Source organism: Symphodus melops, assembly GCF_947650265.1.
Source record: "Symphodus melops genome assembly, chromosome: 1".
NCBI lineage: Eukaryota > Metazoa > Chordata > Actinopteri > Labriformes > Labridae > Symphodus > Symphodus melops.
Window position 1 is genome coordinate 34,723,741 of NC_136691.1, and position 22,295 is coordinate 34,746,035.

The 22,295-nt window shown below is 40.5% G+C and overlaps 1 protein-coding gene across 1 annotated transcript; it reads right to left on the reverse strand.

The window, feature by feature from the left end:
* Window positions 1-6,601: 6,601 nt before the first annotated feature.
* vsig8b (V-set and immunoglobulin domain containing 8b) lies at window positions 6,602-12,274 on the reverse strand. Its single transcript, XM_079363291.1, has 8 exons — window positions 12,117-12,274; window positions 11,713-11,792; window positions 8,585-8,754; window positions 8,230-8,431; window positions 7,858-8,010; window positions 7,661-7,783; window positions 7,333-7,471; window positions 6,602-7,243 (listed from the first exon to the last, which is right to left on the reverse strand). Exons 2-8 carry the CDS (start codon window positions 11,783-11,785, stop codon window positions 7,003-7,005), a joined length of 1,101 nt encoding a protein of 366 aa, XP_079219417.1. The 5' UTR covers window positions 11,786-11,792; window positions 12,117-12,274; the 3' UTR covers window positions 6,602-7,002.
* Window positions 12,275-22,295: the final 10,021 nt, after the last annotated feature.

Below are 22,295 nucleotides of genomic sequence, written 5' to 3' on the forward strand. Positions count from 1 at the left end.
ATAGGCTCGTGACAGATCTGTGTCTCATTCTGACTTGTTACACACGAGGCTGGAAACACACAGGCAGCATTTCCATCACCTCGAGAAAACCAGCTATAGGAGCAGCTGGGAGGATTTTTGGACCACAGGAGTACACAGATGGTAGCTTGCGTGTGATTTCAAAGTTCTTGAACTTGTGTCGAGTTCCTTAAGTCAAGTTCGTCTTAGCAGTTTCTGTGCAATGAGTTTTTATCGCCACTATAGTGATGAGAAATTCAGAAGCGAATACACTTTTTACATGACAATAATTAGCAGCTACAGCTTTAGCAACATTCAAATACAGTACATACTGTCAAATACAAGTGGTTCCAAACATGCATGGATGGAGATCAGGCTAAAAAACAGTGTCCAGTTATATCAATGTCTGAGCATTTAAGCAGTTGCACCAAAGAAACGTCTACAGCTGACTGATCTGAATAATCGGACCCAGTTCAAACGTAACATTTCATGATTTTTGGTTGCTGTTTTTTTAAAAGAGAAATGCCAGGACATGGAGGGCCTGGCAGTTAGCTTACTTACATACTTATTTACAGACAGTTGTGATTCTGGAGTCTGTTGGGGCTCCAGGCAAGAAATAATTAGAGCCTCTACAACCTGAATTTATCACCATCATGTCTGCCAGTGTCCCCACACTTACTCCTCTTCCTCTTTTTTTTCCTGTTTCTGTATTCTCCCCTGTAGACGTGTAATTTTCTTCATTTTCTTTGGTTTACTTTCATTAACAACCTTCGGTTTTTACTGCAATAATGCACGCAACACTTAGCAGGGCAACAAGGGTGAGTGCTGTCAGAGCTCCCTTAGGGAGGTTTTTTTTTAATGTCTTTTCAAAGAATGCACATTTTGGGTCGCTGCTGTGGTTTAAAGTTTGTCAGCCCTCAGGGGCCCCCTACTGGTCGGGGCCCAAAGCCTGCCTCGCCTGTCGACAAGCATCCTCTCTGTTTACAGAGGCTGTAGTCCTCAAAGCGAACAGCCTGGGTTCAGGTGGAAAATAACGAGTCGTTACATCTGATGCAACCATCGTTTCATTTATGTCTGTATAAAATCATCATACACTGTCCTCTGATACATTTAAAAAAAAAAGTCTGCCCTGTGGCATAGATCCTGCAAATTATTCCTCTCTTACTTTGGATTTCCTGTTCAATCCATCCTATCAAAATAAAAGCAAAAACCCTGAAATAAATCTCAACATTGTTTTTAGAGAAATGATAAAAGTAAAGAAATGTTCTCAAGATCGTGTCCGGTAGAACTATTTATTTTGTGACTTCTTCTTTTTTACCCCATTCGGAATTTCATGACCCCTCAGATGTGTCTTGTGACCCTCCAGCGGGGTCAGAGCCCCATGTTTGGAGCCAGTGGACTAAACCACCCGAGTGTTTACACAGTAGTGACAGTTAATTAGCTCCACCTCAACGAGTTCCAGCGATGAAACTTGGCTCTATCATGAACACAATAGAGTAGATAAAAATGTTATATAACCAAAACATAGGTTGTGATATTGTGTCACTTATAGTGCAGCAATATTCCTTTAACACTTTGTTAACTTTAAATACATCTATTTATTTGTTTTACTGGTTGATTGCAGGACCTTGTTGTTATTTCACAGTCTTCTTCAGTTTAGGACATCCATGCTGTCACTTCCTAACCCCAAAAGTGGTTAAAAATCAAGGATATAATTCCATTATGAGGATATGTAACGTCACTGGCCTCTATTTTATAATATTCAGCTGCCAAGTCACAACCAGCTCCCTCAATGGAAGAAACTGAGGCTTCTGTACGACTTAATTCCCCTGCTTTAAAGGAAGTGCTGCCCTTCCCTACTTTGTCCATTTAGCAGCCGGAGGGAGCAGGGCAGTGTGTGGAGAGGGATTAGCTGCTCTATTGTATCTCTACTTTGAACCTCACTAGGTGGTGCCAGAGGGTGTGAACCGATGGAGCATTGCAAAGAGGTCTGCTGCACTTCTGTAAACCTCTATTTACTCAGGGAAGGTTTGCTCAGCCTGAGTGCACTCTGTCAGGAACGCCCAGCTTCTCCACAGCCACACACACACAACGCTGCAGCTACACACAATGACACCTGGGAGATGTCTCGCACAGCCCCGGACACCTCTGTTGAGGACCAATGAACACTTCCACAGGAGTAAAATTGAGATTATAAGCACCTTTCCCCTTCAAGTATATGTTTTTTCTCCTCAAACTAGTGCAGGACTTTGGACTGGCATCCTTCCAGTTTTCCAGCTGCTTTTGTCCCTCTGTGCAGCTTAAAATCTCTGCATCCTGCCAGAGAAAAATCTCATAAAACCTCTGTGATGCAAACCAAAAAGAAGGATTCAGGTTGTGAGTACTTTCTTGTTTTATTAATATGCTCTGTACTCTCACGACAGTCACATGTATTTTTTAGCATTTTTAGATGGGTGCAGAGTTGCGTCATGTCCAGGCAGCCATGCTTGGGGGTCTATTTTACAGACTAGACTATTATTTGTTCTATTGAAACATTAATATTTGTTGGAACGGTCTGATCAGTGATTGATTTGTATGGAAAGCAGGTTACCTGACCACTGTTATCTGTGCATCACTTAAACAGCTCCTGAAGCCCTTTTTTTAATCTACTGCATTGCTGTAAGAAGTTGTAATTCATGGTGATACAGCAGGACAGCAGTCATTACAGAAACTGTTCACAAAAGATAAAAGAATACGTTTCTGCAGAGTTTTTAATAAGTCCAGACAATGACAAATTGATTTCAGCTCAGAACTCCACCGTGAAGCATATTGCCTCTCAGTTTTTAATCTTTGCAGTTGAGCTGGCTTTGGCCTTCTGTTCAGGTACCTTCAGACACGACAAACACGGATATTCATCCATGCAGATGTTGAATTCATGTATAAGGGCTTTCCAAAAAGGCTTCTTCCCGTAGATCAGCACCATAGCAGTGGCAGTAGTGTAGAGGGACGTGAAGAATAACGTGAGTATGATGACGTTATCGTGGTACACAGAGATCCGGTAGTTGACGTACAGGTCAATTATGAGGAAGAGGATGAAGACAGCCACCAGGGACAACGCCATGCGGATAACCCTCATCTGAGCACCCAGCTTGGGCGCGTGGGCTCCGTTGGTGCTGGCTTTCATGTTACGCAGGTGGATGCCCAAGTGGACAGAGATGGAGATGCAGCACTTCATCATGAGTAACCCTGGTAGAACGTCAGCAAGGACCAGGTAGAGGACCTCGTACACCTTACCTGGTAATGTGTCGGGCATTAACACCCCACAGTCCTGGTTGACTGAGGTATGGTTGTCGGGGTGAAACACAACCATCATGGGCAGACATGTACCAAGGCCACTGAGAGGGATGAGAATCACAACTAAGGTCACATGTTTGAGGATAACCGCCTGGACGTGTGTGTAGCATTGGTTGGGTGTGTTCACCAGCTTGGTGCTGTAGTAAAAGGTGAGGAAGCTACTGTCCCACATGATGGTGTATTTCACGCTGTAGACCAGCAGCACCATGGTGGTGTAGGTCACCTGTGTGATCCGACAATTTGTGTCCGCCTCATCCATCGTCATCCAGATGTAGCAGATCAGCTGGTGAGCCATGTTGGCCATAGAAAGCGCCAGGATGATGGTTTCACTCGGAGTCCACTTCTTGTTCTGCTTGTAGTTCCACAGACTCATCAGCAGGATGTAGACGTTGAAGAAGATGGTGGTGACGGCCAGCAGACCTGTCAGCGCCCAGAGGGCAACTTTAACTCCGCCGTACATGATTTTAACTTTATCCAAAATACATCTGCAGTGGTAAACTAAAATGTCTGTTTTGGAAGTCTGTGTGGGGTTTTGGAGTGTTTTGTTTTTGCTGCGTTAAAAGAGATGACAAAAAGGTAACAGAATTATTCAGACACCCAAACAGATGATTCTTCTTTTCTGACTCAGAATGGATTTAGTCACTGTTTGTCAGCAGGTCCTGGGGGGAGGAAAGAGTCACATAATTAGCTTCTTTATTTTAGGTACATCAAAACACTTGTTAGATACATGTGGAATCTACTATTTAGGTTGGAAAGCTGAGGTAAGACGGTTAGAGCAAATAAGAAACATTCATATTTTTACCTCAAAGGAAGCTCCCGTGGGTTGGATGAGGCTTTTTATCACTTCAACTTAAGATCTTTGCCTACAAGTCGTCAAACTGTGTTGTCTGACTTGACACCTTTGGCTGCAGTCAAACAAATCCTTTGTTTTGTTTTGTTTTGTTTATCCGGGTATTAATCCTCGCCTCAAGTTGTCTGCAGCGATCACACACCAAGGTGAAGTCCTGAGATTAGTTCCTGGACTGGGATTAATATAGCAGCATTCTAGGTTTGATTTGCATCAGTTATGACCGCAGGTTGTGGTGATTATGTATTTGCATGGTCACAGACAGGATATGTGCTCATTATGTGATTATATAATGGGACCTTACTGTAAGGCAGTCAGTGCAGTGTGGCAGCTCGGACCAACACTCAACCAAGCTCTGCATGCAAATGGTTATTCCTGCTTCCCGGCCACATATTTACAAAACCACAAGACCACACCCACACACACACACACACACACACACACACACACACACACACACACACACACACACACGCGCGCACACACTCACACTTACATAAAGACACACGCCTATTTGCTGATAAGAAGAGCAAATCACCTCTGAATCACCTTCAGGAGCTTTGTTAAGGCAGCAGCTCATCACGGTATTCTGTCCTGTGGAGGACACAGGACAGACTTTGACAACCAGGTGCTGAATTGAATTTTGTTTTTCTTTTTAACCTCTCATAATTATCCAATTATACAGAGAACTGGGTTCTTATCAAATTAGCAGTTGTTGTGGCTAGCCCATGTTTTCTTCATGAATAGCACTTAAGCTCATGTTTATTACAGTGATAAGTAATCAATTTTATACTAAATACTCCAAAACATTCCACGGCTGAATGTGTAGGACAGAACTGCCTTTCTTTTTGCACAATGGCACAAAAGAAGCCCAGATTTTTTTACATGCTGAAGCTTTTTTGAACTCAATGTGGATTCTGCAGTGCATTCTTAAAAATAATTACCAACCCAGTTAGAAGCTCTGCGCTCTAAGAAACGTATTATTAAAAGAAGAGATGACGTGGTTTCCCAGAGAAGTTGCCAAAAAATAATTTGTAATTAATTAATGTTCCCCTTCCACATGTTCATGCTTGGATCAAAGGACAGACTCTCTTGTACGTACATGAAAAGGCTTTTTTTTACACCAAGAACTTGTCCCTGTGATGGATGTGCAACAGCAAGATAAATACACACACAGAGCCGTTGACAGACTTCGTCTTGTTTGATGAGGAAGACAAGAAATAAACACTGCGGAGGCAAATATGTTTTTCTGTGTGAATGTCTGTGTGCTGCTTTGTCATTTATAAAGTAACACTCATCGAAGTGTTGATGCCCTCAAATAGAAAATACGATTGTTGTGTCATTTCCCCTCTTTATTTGGAATAAGCAGATTCTGCTGTTTGTTTTTTTCTGTTTACTTTATTGTGCTACTTGCAAGTTCAAAATAAATTTGAGAATCGAAAAAAAAAAGAATTGAATCTGTTTTGTAGAAAAAGGTCAAGCAGTGTAGCTGATGAGTGAAGAGTAGCGCTGGCCCTTTAAGTGGCTCTAAGCAGAATATATGACCAGGGGCCCTCGAACTGTCACCATGTCCTGCAGCTCTTTCGACTCAGCAAGCACCTTTTGAAGATGGGCTGAGGCCACTGAGGACGAGAGGTGGGGCTGTGGGCAAAGTTGTGACTGTGCAGCTTAGTGTCTCAGCTACTGCCTGACGAATAACTAGTTTACTCGTTGGCTGCTTTTCAATAACAGAAGGAAAGCTCAACACAAAAAGGCAATTTCTAAACACTTTGTTCTGCAAGCGAAACATTTTCCAGGAGGCAAATGCACACAGAGGATCTGAAGCAAAAACAACTTTACTGTCTCCCAATTTTCTGACTCATGATGAGGAGCGCAGAGCTTCAATTTGTATTTACCCAGTTACAGCCGAGAAAACAGCCAGCAGGCTCTGGAAACACACTTTGTTTGAACATTTTTATGTACAAAGGTCAAAATTTTAACATGTAGTTTTTGTCATGTCTTAAAAAATACTTAAGCTTGCTTGTATATATATATATATATATATATATATATATATATATATATATATATATATATATACTGTGTTGCGTCAGTTGTCATTTCATGTACTGTCAAAGAAATCTCATGGCAAAATAAAATTAACTTTCTTTACTCAATTTGAGGTAAATAATGTGCTACATTTATGTTTGAGATTGTTTAAATATATATATATATATATATATAAAAAAATTATTTTATAAAGCCTGAATATCAAATTCTGAATGTACCCTAAAGGGGATTTAGAAAATATTTTATTGGCTCCTCCACTACAAGGCTATTACTATTATCACTGCAGCTCATGTTCAGTTCAGTGCTCTCTCTCTCTCTCAGTATCAGATAAAGAATTAAATCCAAAGTCCACTTGCTTTGCCTGCTGCACTTGCAACCTGACCTGGATGAGTGTGAAAAAAAAATAAAAACATTTCCCAAAAATTGTTTAAAAAAAAAATGGAAAGATTTGTTTTATTGTACACACTTATAAAACCATGAACTCAATGTGTAACATATACATCATAGGGGAACAAGCCTTTTATATACATACATTTTACAAACACTTGGGGCAAAATCAGAGTCATGCGTTATGTGATCTTTTGATGTGCCACAGTGCATTATGAAAGTCAGACTGATCTGTCCACAGGATGAGGTCAGATTAAATGAAAGTCCACAGTAGTGGAAGACCAGCACCTCTTTACTTAAATATATAGTATTGCACTGTCATATAAACACTAAACATTCTTGCAAAGAGTTTTGTGAACAATAACAAAAAAACAATTTTTGTTTTGATGTTACACTGGGTATCCATATCGAGGGTCGTATTTGAGGTCGGCAGGTTTCCCTCCTGCAGTAACAGGACGTGATGGGTCACTGCTACCACCCGTGTAGACGGCGCTGCGGCCTGACTGCCTGTTGGGCAGGTAGCTCTTCACAGAGCTGTAGATCACCCCAGGGTGGGTGCGGTACCCTAACACAGAGCGCAGGCTGGAGTTTCTGCTGGTGGGCCTGCTCTCTGGGGCCGGGGCGTCCTCCCTGAGGAGACAAAACACACAGGTCTCAACCCCACCGTCCTTAGGCTTGAGATTTTTGAAGGATAAATCGTTTACGCTCTGATCCGATACCTGATTTCGTTTGCAACCTCTTTCTGGTAGCGCCGTTTATGGCAGCAGCAGATCAGGAGCCAGATAAGCAGCAGGAGGAGGAGCAGCAGCAGCAATGCCCCAATGACAGCCCCAGCGATGACACCCGCCTTGTTGGTCGCTGAAAGAGAAGACATGCAGAAATGCAACTCCACTCCTTCACAGGCACAGGTTCCATCTTTAACAAGAGGCTACAAGAGATTTTGCATCTCAGGCTGCAGAAAATAGCCTACTGTAAAAATTCATTTCGGGTGAATGCATGTAGTTTGAGGGCTAAAGTGTAAATAGGCAGATAACAAAAGAGACTTACGGTTGTATGCATGCAGATCGTATTTACATTGCGCTTTGCCGACAGCGTTTTGCGCCTCACACACGTAACTTCCAATGTTGCTGTCTGTGTGGTTCCTTATCAAAAGCTCCCCAGTCTGCGAGTCTTAATGAAAGACGACAACATTAAACACATGAATGCATAACATAAAAGCATTTTTTTTACTCTCCGGTCCTCACCTTGGGTAGCTGTGGATGGAATTGCACCTCCACTCTCTCTCCTCCACGTGTAGCTGAGAGGCATGGAGCCCTGAGAGGATTTACAGCGGAGGGAGACGGTGCCGCCCCTCTCCTCGCCACCATCAACCCAACATTTTGGCACTGACGGACGAACTGGTGAAAAGGAATAAACAACACAAAAGCTGCTTTTAGAGGATAGCTCCAATGCTTTGGTTCAAGGGTATGAAAGGAAAGAAGACTATGCTGAGAGAGGTTTGATTACAGCCTAAAAGCACCTCAACATGCCATGTGAGTGAGAGCGACGTTTAAAAGAAGAATGAGGCGTCTGAGGAAGCAAACAAGTAAAACCAGTCGAAAGGAATTCCTCCTCACCCATCACCACCACGGTGACTTTTCTCACATCCACTCCCGGTGCCTTCTTCACTTTGCACTGATAGGTGGCTGTGTCTTTCAGTCGCAGATCAGAGAAGGTGATAGAGGCATCACCCTTCATGGGGTCCCCTACGAATTTCATCCTTCTGGAAATACTTGGATCTCCGTATTGGTGCATTAGGCCTCCTGTGAAGGATAAGATCTGCGATGCAAACATTTTGTTGAGTGAGGGACCATCTTAAAAGCAGGTTATTTCACATACAGAGCCTGCAGGTTGCAACCCTTGAGGTCCCTCATCAGACCTCACAGACAGGTTTCGCAACAACTCCCCTTCTGTCTTTATACAAACACCCACCAGCTGGTCTTTCTGTGTCATATCAGGGCTGACGTTGGACCACTCGACGTCCAGCTCTCCTGTGTCTTGGGGGCCGGGGGTGTATGTGCAACCCAGATTGACCGACTCCCCCAGGGCCTTTTGGATGGTCTGCGGCCCCGACGAGGTCACCTGCATTGCCTCTGAAACATCTGAGGGGACGGAACATTTCAAAAATCATCTTATTTTGGGTTCATGAACCATAAAAATAAGACCCAAAAAATATGAATCACCCCCCCAATGCATCCATCATTTTCTATTTTCCGAGCTCACAGCTTGCAAGTGCTCGTAAACATCTCAGAGAAGAGAAAAGGGGGGCTGATCTGAGACTAATTGGCCTCTTAAGTCAAACCGACGAGCATTTGGTTGCTGGAATAAAAGTATAAATGTTCGGCCTATTTTTGCAAAAATGGAGTAACGTTTTAATTTAAACCTCTCGAGGCTCATTAGCTGTCAGAATAATGTTAGTGAATGATGATGAAAAGTGAACGCATGAGCAAACATGAAAAATGTACTTGACGACTGGCAGTTAGAAGCTGTCTCTAAGTTGTAACACACCCCACTGACTCATTGTTTATTACCATAGATTTTAATTAACATTGATGGCTTCATGTTTAAAGAACGAACTCAATGCTGATTATCATTACATTGCAATGCCTTTCCTCGCATTCGACGTATTTATCTTGCTAATGTTGCAGCTCCCCAGACATCCTGAGAAATATTTCTTTTCAACATCTTCCCATTGAGATGTTTAACTCCCTCTAAATGTCTTAATAGACCATGTAGATAAGTGAACACAGACTCTCTTTTCACTCATTATATCTGCTATAGCACTTCAATGGCACTGCACCAAAACAAAGAATGTCAGAGGTATTTATGAGAGCATTTAAACCGCAGACGTGATGAACACAGTCTGACATAAAAGCTCAATTTAGTCAGTCAAATGTTTACACTTTGAAAGCCCCCTTAGGCGATAAACAGTGTGATCCAAGGAGGACGCGTTTACCATGTGGAGGGGCAGCTAGGCTAATGTGCCAGTGAGGCATTAGGCTTAGCATAAAGAGCTGCACATATTCAAAAGCTGTCAGCCTCCTCATCGGCCCAGACTCCGTGCTCCAATATCAGGTTCCTTTCACTTTGAAAATAAGGGATTCAAACTGGGACTCGAAGAATCAATCAGGACTTTAACATCAGGCAGTAAACCACAGCTCTCATGAGGTGCTGATACATTAGGGTTAAAAGGGCTGGAGGGTTTTTTCATTCATATTTCATTTCATTTATTTTATTCATAAAGTATGTTTAAAACTGCTGCAGCTGTAGAAAACAAAAATGTTCACATAGAAGCAAATAAATCTGAAAATGCATCATTATGAGAAATACACAAAGCATCAGGAATCCCATAGACGGTGCACTTGTGCACTACAAGGGGACAACTTTATCATTCATGTGTAAGGCAGATTTTGAGCCCACCCAGTCTCACACGAGTCAGTGCAATAGTCATGAAATAATAATTTATTGATTCTTGTACACAGACACAAGTTCTCTCTTTTTCCACCGGAGTCAGTCAGCATGAATTTCAGACTGATGTATTTTGAATGCCGTTACTGGATTTCCAGCCTGAAACATCACAAACTCTTTTCCTGACTGTCAGAACCACCACAAAACTTTTCTGCCAGACAGTTCTTCGTCTTTCTCCAAGGTGACAGCTGTTTCCAGAAGCAAACATCGCCGTATCATTTAAGACACTGACCGTGATCTACTAAACACAGCTGTTGTAATTGAGCCTGAGAACTACTAGGCTAAAAGAAAATGATAAGGATTATGGTAAAGTTTAAAGCATGGACCTTTGACTTTGGTCTCTTATAACTCCACTTCTTGTGAGAAAGTCTTTGCACCTTCCACACCAGCAGACTGGGGTGCTCTCTACATGTGAGTTAGTTTTCTTGTTGTACTTCTCTTTAAGTATTCTATGATAATTATAAAATGATGATGTTTCAATTGTAGCCACTAAAAGCTTAATGAAATAGTTTGGTCTCAAATATATGTCGGACGAAGCAACAGAGTTCAATATGACTTTTTGTTGGATATCAGTAAAAGAATGAAGATGAACATAGTGGCAGACATAGTGAAGACGTTTCATTACGTCCACAGAGATTACAGTATGTGAACATCACCACTCCCTTTCGTTCATGACTGGAATACTATCCTGAATGTTTCCATACAAGGGAGCTAGCAGGAAAAAAGTGTATGTAAATTTGGAGTGAAGAAGTCGGGTTATGGTAAGGTTAGAACAGTGGATAGAGTTGGCAATAAGAGACAGAGTGGGGAAAGGAGCCATAGGTCGGATTTAAACCCAGACAGCCCACTTGATTGACTGTAGCCTCTGTACATGGGCCGCACACACTAACCGCTAGGATACTGGCACCCGCAGCATGTAAGGGCTTCAAAAGCACAGTAACTTTAACATTCGAGTCGAGAGTGAGGGAAGGCCATGAGCCTGATGTCAGACAACCTGAGGGACTTGGACTCAGAGCTTTAAAAGTTAAGTAAAAATCTTAACAAGGTTTCCATTAGGTGAACCTGTGGAAGGATGGTAACCCTTTGAGCCAGCCGGTGGCCGTCCCCCTGCTCGGTTCGCTGACAGTATTTCTTTAGTTAGACATAAGAAGAGTTTACATGTTATCTTACTTTATCTGTGCTGCATTCAGTTTGGCGTATATCATGTTTGTGTATCAAAAAAAGACAGCTTGGATAAAAGTCCATCAGTTATTTTTTAATGAAGTTAGACCCCACACGGTGCATACAGACAGAGCTATGAATGCTATGTGAGGTACCTGTCAGACACCCACATTATAAGTGCATGGTTCATTGACTGTCTGCTATGCTATTCACCCACTGAATTATTGTAGGAAACTTCAGCAACGCCAGATTGGCCAATGTGAATCACAGATCAGACAGAAAACACCTGCTGTTCGTCATCACACACCCTCTGCTTTCATTGATCGGAATATTTAATCCTTCATGTAAACAGGACAGTCCAAGAGGAGGCGTTTAAAGACATGTCAAATATTGGTTTTTTTCTTTGGATGCAGGAAAAAAAAAGCACTCACCTGTTTTTATTTGGATTGTTAGAAGCAGCAACACAGCCATCTTGAGCCTCATTTTTGTGAATTCAGGCTTCATAATAACCCTGAGAGTAACATGAAGGCATTACATTAGACTGTAATACAGTGTCTGCTATCTTTGAATGCTTTTATTTAATCTCTAATTTAATTTCAAGGTAAAGTGTAGTCATTGTTGGAGTCAACTTCTCTGCCACATTTGTTTATCTTTAATCTAAAATGCACCTTGGCATTCAGGACTTGCTGCTCTTGTTTTAACCCTTGTTGGAGTGAGGGCAACACTGAATGTGTATATCACTTTAAAACTAACAAGATGAGGCAGCATGTTTTTAGTCTAAAGTACACTCTACCAAGAAAATGAAGAAGAGAAACATAAAGCTGCTTTGACGTACCTTAAAGCGAGGTAATAATCCAGAGTAAGAATAGATCCTGTGAGGTCTGGCTGTGTGGCAGGACTGGTGAAGCTTGCTTATTTAGTTCTCAGGTGAAACTCACGAGCCGTCAGCATGGCCACACCCTCTCTGTCCATAGTGCAACAGTTGGCCACTCCTAAAGCTGTGAACTTTCACGCCTCTTTCAAGTCCACCCTTGTTTTTAAAACTCAGCATTGTAAGTGGAAAAAAAAAGTGTAAATATGTTGAAAGTATAGTGAAATAATGCAATTCAGAATGGAGATGAAGAGTTTTTGTGTTGTTCTGCCAGCTTTTCTTATTTTCTTTTTCACCTGATGACAAAGATTGATTAGCTGTCAGTGCTGTGTAGTCCAACAACTATGCTGCTGAGCTGCTTTTTACAACAGACAATAAACCTCTCATCTTGCGTCATAATAATCCATATCATATCTCTCTGTGTGGACAAGTCCCTCAGTGTACCAGGAGTTTCTGTATGCTGCATGAAGATAATAATCTCCAAATAAGTTTTTTTTCTCCTACATTTAAATCTTTTGTCAGGGTTGTTTGAAAGTGATATAACATCATGTTGTTTGTATGGTTGCTGTTTCCCTGACACACCCTCCCCACACACCCTCCCCTGTTGTTTACAGGAAGACGCAGCACATTGTGACGTGTGTTGATTTGTACGTATGTGCCAACAGAGACAGGGCTTCAAGCTGCAGTGCAAGTACTGCAACTACTGCAGTGTTCAGGCTGTAAATAAGGATTTATTAGATGGTAAAGTTTGAGAATCATAAGCACTTTGAGCTATTTGAACCAGCCTACAATTTAACAACTTTTATTAACCTTAATTAATCTAACCAAATGCAGAGCTCTGATTGGGTTGTTTAACAGCTTTATTTAATCAGTTTTTTTTTATGTATAAAATCTCACTGAAGCTGATGATCCAAAAGAAAATTAAAGACAGACACATTTAATGAAGCTAGATGTGTCAGTGGAATTATTCAGTAGTGATTGTGTGAGAGTGTATAGGATGTGAGCATAGAGCATGACGTTAGCCATTAGCAAACTTAAGTGCTGGGTTAATGCAATCCTGCCAATAGTGTTCATTAAGGAGATGAACAAATTAGAAACGCTCACGATGAAACATGATCAGAGAGCAAATCAGCACCAGCTCCTCCCCTGTTTCATTTTTGCACTCTGTGATTGCAGGTTGGATACTTTCAGCGACTGACACCAATCCATAAATCTGTGTATGAATGTGTTCATGAGTGATGCTGCAACTGTTAAGGTGCATGTGTGGCTGCTTTCTCAGCAGGTGTTTAATTGCCCCTCTCTCTCTCCCCCTGGTGAAGGAGGAGGTTCTGGCATGGAAACGCTGCACTGAACAGACTGTGAGACAGGACAGGGAGGGAGCACACAGACAGTACTGGGACAACTCCACAATGTCCCCATTAACACTGCAGGGGGCGAGTGTGAACAAGCCCGATGAATACATCTGTGACCTCTGTATCCTGGCGCTCTTTTTGTCACCCAATGATTTCTTAATTATCCCTCTAAACTAAGTGGATGAAAAGTAAAGCCAAAGTCTGGCTTTTGTCTTCACAGCCAAGATTTGGTATGAACCAATCCATCTCTTCAGATTTGGCAAAGGTAGCGTAATCACACCACGGGGTTGCAAACAAAATACCTTGACAGATGTCCAAATTACAAGTAAACAGCCAAGCAGGAGAGGCAAACAAACGACCGAAGCAGGGAAGGGAGAGGCTACAGAAGGGTTGGGCTTGCCAGCAGCCATACTGAAATAGCACGACAGCGTGAGTCACGGTGTGTCAATGTCAGGGAGCCAGTTGGGCACATATATTCATCTTTTTTAAGGTGGAACGCCAATGGGATGAAGATGCTGCTTCTGGCAGAGGGACGCGGTCACTCAGTGTCTCAAAGAGCTCCAGTATGTAGGTGGACCAAAGCCAGCACATCATTTTCATGACCCCTGAATCTCTGCATTTAAACTTACACATTAGGAGACAAATTGATTGATGTCTCTTTTACAACAATCAGTCGTAAATCAAAGATGTCCTGCTAGTCATAAACATTAACTCGCGTTACATACACCGTCTTTGCAATAATGAGAACAGAGGCAGCATCAATATTAGTGTCACCAGTGTTACACTGTGAAACTGCTATGATTTCCCTCTCTCTAAAAGCAGCGAGCCTTTTTGGTTGATCTGGCCCTGCATGCTTTCGATGTCTCGTGCTGCAGAATAAATAATGAAGAGGCTAATGCAAGAACGCCTCCCAGCTTCTATTATTCTTTATCTCACTAAGTAACCTGCTAGGGAAAGGGCACATCCGCCATCAGAGCATGCCTGACATGCCACAGCAGGGCAGAAACCCATTTGTTGCCTCCCATGCTTTTATTTTCAAGTATTAATGATATTGAAAGCAGCACAGCTATAGAAACAGCATTTGGTGATTTTAGCTTTTGTAAATATTGCATTAAAAGAGGGTATAAAAAAAGATAGCAGTATGAGAAAACAGAGAGAAAGATTAAAGTCAGATGCTGAACAGAACATCGAACACTGGCTGGGCTGAAATCTGTGAAGAGGTGAGCAGGGTTGCTACATCCAATAAGCTCCAAGGACACAAACATACACTCACAGAGTTTTTGTTCCAGTAGGCTACATCACTCCACTGTGAATCTGTGTCTGTTCTGTTTGTGGACAATTATGGAGAGTTATATCATCAGCAGAGAGTTTATCTAACCAAGCATTTGAGCCAAAACCTTATCCTGTCCATGCAGATGCACTTCCCGAGGATTGAATTTAAACAGGTGCAGTTAAATCCACGTGAAGAAGCTTTCACACTCCTTTTACATCTACAGTCGAATGCCCCACTGGCTTTCTTAAACTTCTAAACTCCAAACATGAAAAGGCACAGCTCTATTAGAAATTCTGCATATCAAATAGGACAGCTAATATGACTTTATCGTGTATTTACTACTCCATCCCTCCCTCGCTTCACCAGCTGCCCACCCACGTAAACCCCCGCACATACGCACACACATACACAGCCCCCAGCAAAATGAGCACGGTGGACCCGGTAATCCAATAAATTGTGCTTCTTGTGCTAAACCCAGTGAAGTCTGGCACACAGAGAGAGTCCATGGAGAGTGCGGTCCCCTAAGCCTCGTTCGCAGGAGTGGGATAGAAACTGTATTCTGTGAAAAAAAGAACTTCAGATCTCTCTCCCCCTCTCTGCTTCTTTCAACGAGAACTCCTGTTTCCCACTCACTCCCTCTCTCTCACACACACACACACACACACACACACACACACGCACCTGCACAAACACACACATGCACACACACACACACACACACACACACACACACACATTGGAGAATTATGATATAATGATGCAATCAAACGCTGACTTCGCTTTTTTTAAACATAAATTAAGAGAATAATAGCCTGGTGCACCGAGTGTGCTCCGGAAAAAGACTGGTTGTTTATTGTCTGATTTGTCCACAGTCAATATAAAAACACTCATTCATTTGGAAAGGAAATTATTTCTGCAGGATTGAAGCTGCTCTGACTGGATTCACAGGCATGCTCGGCCATGCTTGAAAGCAAAATAATAATTCATAAAGAAACAGCGATTTCCCTCTAAACTCTATCAATAGTTTGTGGAGTACAATTTGCATTCTTTTGATGCGGTTTGTCTTTGTTTTCTGTCACAGCTACAAATGAGCAAACTTCACTTTGTTGTAGTCAGAGAGTTATATAAGTAGGGTAGTAATGAAAACATAAACTCTTGTAAAAACAAACACCCTCGCACAGAAATTACACAAGCACTCATATTACACAATCGAATGTTAAAAGGATGTGTTTTAAATCTAACCCAAATATTAAAGGGCCAATTCAACATTTTGGGGCAGATTCATAATCAAAACATAGAAACGCCAACGTCTTTGTCACGAAGACAGAGACTGGAAGATGAAATTTGCTGTTTTTGCAAAACTATTCAATTGTAGACTTTATTTGGCATGAGACGAACCAGATGCATTGTTTAAGTGTTTTAGCAAACATGCTATTTCTTGACACCAGTTCTTATTATTGTTAAATACATCTTGTACATTTAATCCATGTAGTATAATAGGGAGATGTTCTTATTGTTGAGTAATATTGCCCACCATTATATATATATATTTTTGGAATCACACAGAGAGTAGAGTAAGCTCTCTCGCTTATATATATATATATATATATATATATATATATATATATATATATATATATATATATATATATATGCACACATATATGTGCATGTGTGTGTGTGTTTGTATATATGTATATATATGTATATGTGTGTGTGTGTGTGTGTGTATATATATATATATATATATATATATATATATATATATATATATACATATATAGCTTTTTAAGAACTACTATCCCGTGATTAAAAAGTGCTTGTGTTATAGTTTTAAATGTGTCCTTTCAGCTGGAGCCCTAGAGTTGTCCAACAGAGTTTGAAGCAAATAAAAAAAGGAATATTAAAGTGTGTGTCTCGAAGGGTAAAGAGGCTAGATTCCATAACTTATTAAAAACACGAATATGAGGCTAGAATGCAAACCAGTGTCTGTAACAATGAGATACGATTCGATACAATTTTATATTGTCCCCTAGGGGAAATATGTCTTCTGAAGGTTGTTGTTTTTAACCCTTCAAATCAGGACACTATAATTTACAGCAAAGGCACATTTATCGAGCCACAGATCAGTGACCTGCTGCACTGGTCAGACATGCTGCATTAGTGATGTTTTTCTTTCAGTAAAAACAGCAACAGCCTGGTTAACAACATTGATTTTCATATATAGGACACAGACAAATCAGTGACAAATCAGGTGGGATCAAACTGAGACAGGGTATGTTCAAAACCAGGACATATTAATGTTTAGCTTTTGGGACTCAGGACCTGGTTAGATATGCAGCATGTTAGTAGAGAGTTGTAGGGTTATACAAAGAATGACTCCCCCACTTTAGACCTGAAAACCAAGGTGAAGTGATCTTGTTAACACCAAATCATGCTTCAAGGTACAGATCTCTGAACACCTCACATAGTAGTGTTGTGGAAAAGTAACATTTTTCATGACAGTAGTATAGTCTAAACTAGGGTGACCATATTTTGATTTCCAAAAAAGAGGACACTCCGGACGGCCATGAGACACAAATTCAGACAGGCTTCTCAGAGGTTTATGATCATGATTTATTATGCCTCAGTGGTGCAAATGTAACTTCTGTAATGAAATCAAATGAAATATGTAACTACCTGTAACAAAATAATAGCTCTCTTTTCAAATAATGTGAAAATATGAACTCGCTGTGTTAGAAAATTCAGCTTTTAATATATCCCTTTTCAAGGTAACAAGATAAATAATAAATTAGAAAAAATGCTCAAAAAAATAGTAACTTAACAAACAATAATTATCTACTTTTAATCATTTTTTTTGTCTTATTCATCCTGCTTTTCTTCTTCATCCTCCTTGTCTGTCCATCCATATTTTCTGCAGAACTGGTCTTTCCCAGCAGTTTCCAGTTGCTCAACAAATAAGCATAAAAGTCTTTTCAAGACATCTCTTTGCTGTTGCTGTGTTGCTGCTGCAGTGTTTTTGTAGTTCATCTGTGAAGCTGCATCAATGCTGCTCCGCTGTCAGCTCTGTTGCCGCTGTCTGCTGTTCCCTGTCAATGTGCACGTCGCAGAGCCGCCCACAAATCAGCCTCGAGAATGACGTCACGCAACGAAGTAGCTACCGTAGTATTTTTCGCCGGTCAATTTCAGTACAAACTTGATGGTTCCATGAAAAACAGTGAACCCCGGACATTTTCATGATTTTATAAAACCACCCGGACAGGACGTAAAAAGAGGACATGTCCGGGCAAAAGAGGGCGTTTGGTCACCCTAAACTAAATCTTAAGCTAGCCCACAATTAGCACAAAGGTTGATGTGTGTTACAGTAGCTGTTCATATCAAAACCTTTGATGCTATTTTAGGCTATTAGTTTAATTATGCAAGTTATTAAGTATAAATCCAACACATGCAAAGCAACATTGGCATTAATTTGTAGTAAAAGACATGTCACTTTGTTTTGGTTTAACCAAATACCAATGATAATGTCTTTTCAGCAGCTTAATGCTAACTACATTCAGCAGCTAGCTGGTAGCTTTGATGTTGGACATGTTGCAGCTTGATTAGGTAAGGTGAAAACAGGTTACTCTTGAAACAGGGAAGGGCTAATGAGAGAGTTCATGAGAGTTAGAAAAATATTTTTAGGCCAAAGTGTCAAAACAATATGAATTTTGGAGCTTAGTGTAATAACAAATGATGTTTTAAATTGAACTGAGAATCATGAACTAGCTTGTTCAGAAGCAAGGACAACCAGGAGACATTTCTCTCTTGCTCTCGCTCTCGCCCATAGACACATACACCCACACAATCCACCCAGATGAATGGCTGGTGTGGGTGGATTGCCTGCTATGAAGTGAGCACCCCATTTAAACTGGGAAGAAAAGTGAGTCTAGAGAGCTAAAAGGAAAAAAATCAGACAGAAATACTCAATGCTTTACTTTTATGATGCCGCTGAACTGTGAACTTCAAGCATAGAAGTGACTGAGCTTTACTCCTCTGAAGACACACAGACGCACAACAACACAGCTCAATGGGGATTAGGTGGGCGGCTCTTTCTTACCTCTTTCTGCATGGACAGATGAACAGTATGAAAAGTAGTGTAGGTTTTAAAATTGGTAACACAAGTTAAACAATTTTATTAGTCCAAATTTTATTATTTTTATTCTGAGCTCGAGGGACCAAATTAAGTTTGAAGATGAAATCCAATCACAGAAATCTTCTCATGAGGGTCAAACATATTCAGAGTATAATATGTTGTGTCATCAATAACCAGATATAGAATCCTTTCCACACTGGAGTTTATATTCTACCAAATGAAAAACAACGTGTGTGCTGAATTTTGTCACGAGTAAAGATATATAGTCCCCATGAGAAGAACCCAAGCTCTCATTTGTTATGTTGCAGCTGACACACTGTTGTGGGGAAGTTCAATACCCAGTGTATATGTGTGATATAAGGTGCTGGATGCTCGAGCAGTTGCATGGGTCAATCCTCATCAAGATGTTTAATGAGAGTTTTAATGACCCACAGACTCAAATTAGCTGAAGGGATGTGATGAGGTTATAGACTTTTAGAGAAGGCCGATTGTTGTTGGACCTGCTCAGAGTTACAAAGGCTTTGTTATTGATCACACTTTGATTTGAAACATGAAGTTGTATTCATATTCAACTGATTCATTTTAAAGGTGCAACTTTTTGACACAGTAGAGTTCACCCTTGATCACCTTAGATTAGATTAGACCAAAAGGGCAAAAAAAAATTAAATTAGCAGTTTAAACAGCATTGAAAGACATTATTGCGCTGCATTATTGAATCTTGTCTCTGTGTCTACTAATTGAAAGTGTGCACTGCAGACATGTATTTTTGATGATCTCCTTTCCAGTCCTTTCGTCATACTCATCATCATGATGTCAGCTCAAAAAGGGGATCCCTTGTACTAAAGTGAGATTCCTTGTTGTTGCCATGGCAACTTATAGCTTCCAGTTAAAAGTAGGTATAGGCTAATATGCTACACTTTCTAGCAGTCACACACTCAGTCAAATAAGTAGACGAATACATTGACATGAATCAAATAACTCAGCTAATAAATGTGTTTCCCCCAACTGGCGAATTAATTCATGAACAACAGATGGGCATAATCACGGCAGCCAGCGTCGCTTCATAGCGGCGAACTTTAAAGGCGAGCTGTGTCTGTTTCTGGTTGTCGACTTCCTCGGTTCAATTTTCATTGAACAAGTTGGATAATGCAACAAGCTGTGCTGAATAGCTATGCACGTCCTCGCTTAATGAAAACAATACAGTCAAAGCATTAACAACGTTAGGCTGAGTCGACTGCTGGAGAATGAGTAACGTATGTCAACATACTGTATATTTGCATTTGTCAAGTCAGACAATGAAATTAGGTAATACCACTTAAACGTGCATGTTTCATTATACAACATGAACTACTGCAAATTATACTTCTTACAAAATGTTGCACATGCATTCTTCCTTTAAAGATGCACTTTTTATTTTAATGTTTCTTTTCTTATCCTCTGTCATGATGCTTTTGATGTCTCGTGGGAAGTTGCCTTGCCTCATCATTGAAAAGGTGAGATATATTGCGCATTTCATTGCTAGTGCATATATAGTAATTTATATGCAAATCAAATTCCAAAATGTTTATTACAAATGTTTTTTGTCTCAAGCAAAACAAGTTGTGCTCTCTGCAGCATTCCCAACTGTAAGGTTTGTTCAGATTCAGTCATGTGTTGTGGTCCAAACATGTGGCTTGGAGTGGTCCCCAAACACTTTCTAATCTTGTTTCAAACACCATTACACCATTAGACAGAGTAACATGTTGGTGGCTTGTATTTTCAATTTTTAAAAAAATGTTGAAAATCTCCAGCCTCATCCTTTGACTGTTTATGCGCAATGACTAACAGCCACTTCATAATGCTGTAAATATGGAGATCCGTGCCGCTATTAATATGTGAATTTAAAACATGAGCATGTTTTATTTATGCGTATGTTGTTTTTGCAAGTCAAATTCCCACCTGTATGCCATGTACATATAATAGCATGTTCAAACATTTCTGTAATATTCGGACGACTTCCAGCCTACATGCATGTGCTTAAGAAACGAATGACCACATAAAGACCCAACGCTCTCACTCACTTATTTTAGCTTACCTGCTCATCAGGTATGCATGCATGAATTTGTCTATGCATGGTGTAAGGAAGATAAATAAATCAAACCTGTTTAAAATGTTAAAATGTCTGTTTAGTCTAACTAGGCAAAGCAATTTGAAATGACAACACTGGTTGCACATGACTACACAAATTATCATACCATTATTGAGATGGCTGCATTAAGGACAGAGTGCATGGAAATTACATTTGTGTATTTTAATAAAAACAATATTAACATATTGCATAAGGTATTAAATTTGCCACCATGTTAATTGTGCCAAAATAAAATAATTCAATATGAACCAAACAGTGTTGGATGTTTTTTTTCCTATTAATTCTCATCAGCTAGCAGCTAATTAATCCGTTCACTTTTCCTTTTGCCGCAGTAATCAGTAATCATGACGGCGTGCAGAAACTCACTTCTGTCTCAGGAGAAACACTGTATGCACAAGGGTACTTTATGGTTGGATCCTTATTCATAAATGTCAGGAGTTATAGATTATCCTGGGAAAATATAGAGCAATCATTACTTCAACTGATTAGTGTGTAATAGATGTAAATACTGCATTAAATTGTGGAAGAGTCATTGTAGTATACAGCATGAAGTATGAACAGCATTTCTCGCTCTCACTGTTTTGAATCAGGATGATAATTGGCGCCACTCACAATAAAAGATATTTTAAACATGTTACAAGAAGACGTCAAATCAACAGAAACTGGCAAGTCAAATCAGTGGTGAGACGGCAGGTTTGTGAAACATTCGCTGTGATGAAGGGTTGATTGTGAGTCTTTCAGCAGCTATGCCTCCTTCAATCATATGAATGCATGATTGCACTGTATGTCAGCTGAAACCATCCATCCAGGTGAGAGTTTTTACTTCCTCATTGGCCAAAATAGGCAACAAGAGTGGAAGAAATGTGATTCTCAAGCCAGAAGCATTTCAAATAAGGAGACAGCGTCAAAATGACACTACTTTCAAATGTGTGAGTACAAGCACTTCTGCTGACAAACTTTTGTTCTGATTAGCAAACGAACTCAGCAGAAAATTTTATTTTTTAATAATTTACGCTACAGTGTCAGCGACTGCCAACTGATGCAACGGATTACTGAACACTATACACCACTTTACAAACAAGTGAAGAAGAAACTACTTAACAGAGATCAGAGTGAAGCCTGTAGGGAAATCCCAGCCGCTCTGAGTTTCTACTCCTTAAAGGCAGCAAACGTCTGTGATCCAGCAGCAATCCAGCGCCCAATTTTACTGCCCTTTAACAGCATTCAGTGTGTAGTCTACGTAGTAATAAAAGTGGGT

Excerpts from the sequence above, each read along its gene's own strand:
- vsig8b (XM_079363291.1), bottom strand. The coding sequence starts at position 11,785 with ATGAAGCCTGAATTCACAAAAATGAGGCTCAAGATGGCTGTGTTGCTG. Across the intron at positions 7,784-7,857 it reads TCCATCCACAGCTACCCAAG|ACTCGCAGACTGGGGAGCTT; the intron begins GTGAGGACCGGA and ends TCTTTCATTAAG. Across the intron at positions 7,244-7,332 it reads GAGGTTGCAAACGAAATCAG|GGAGGACGCCCCGGCCCCAG; the intron begins GTATCGGATCAG and ends TTGTCTCCTCAG.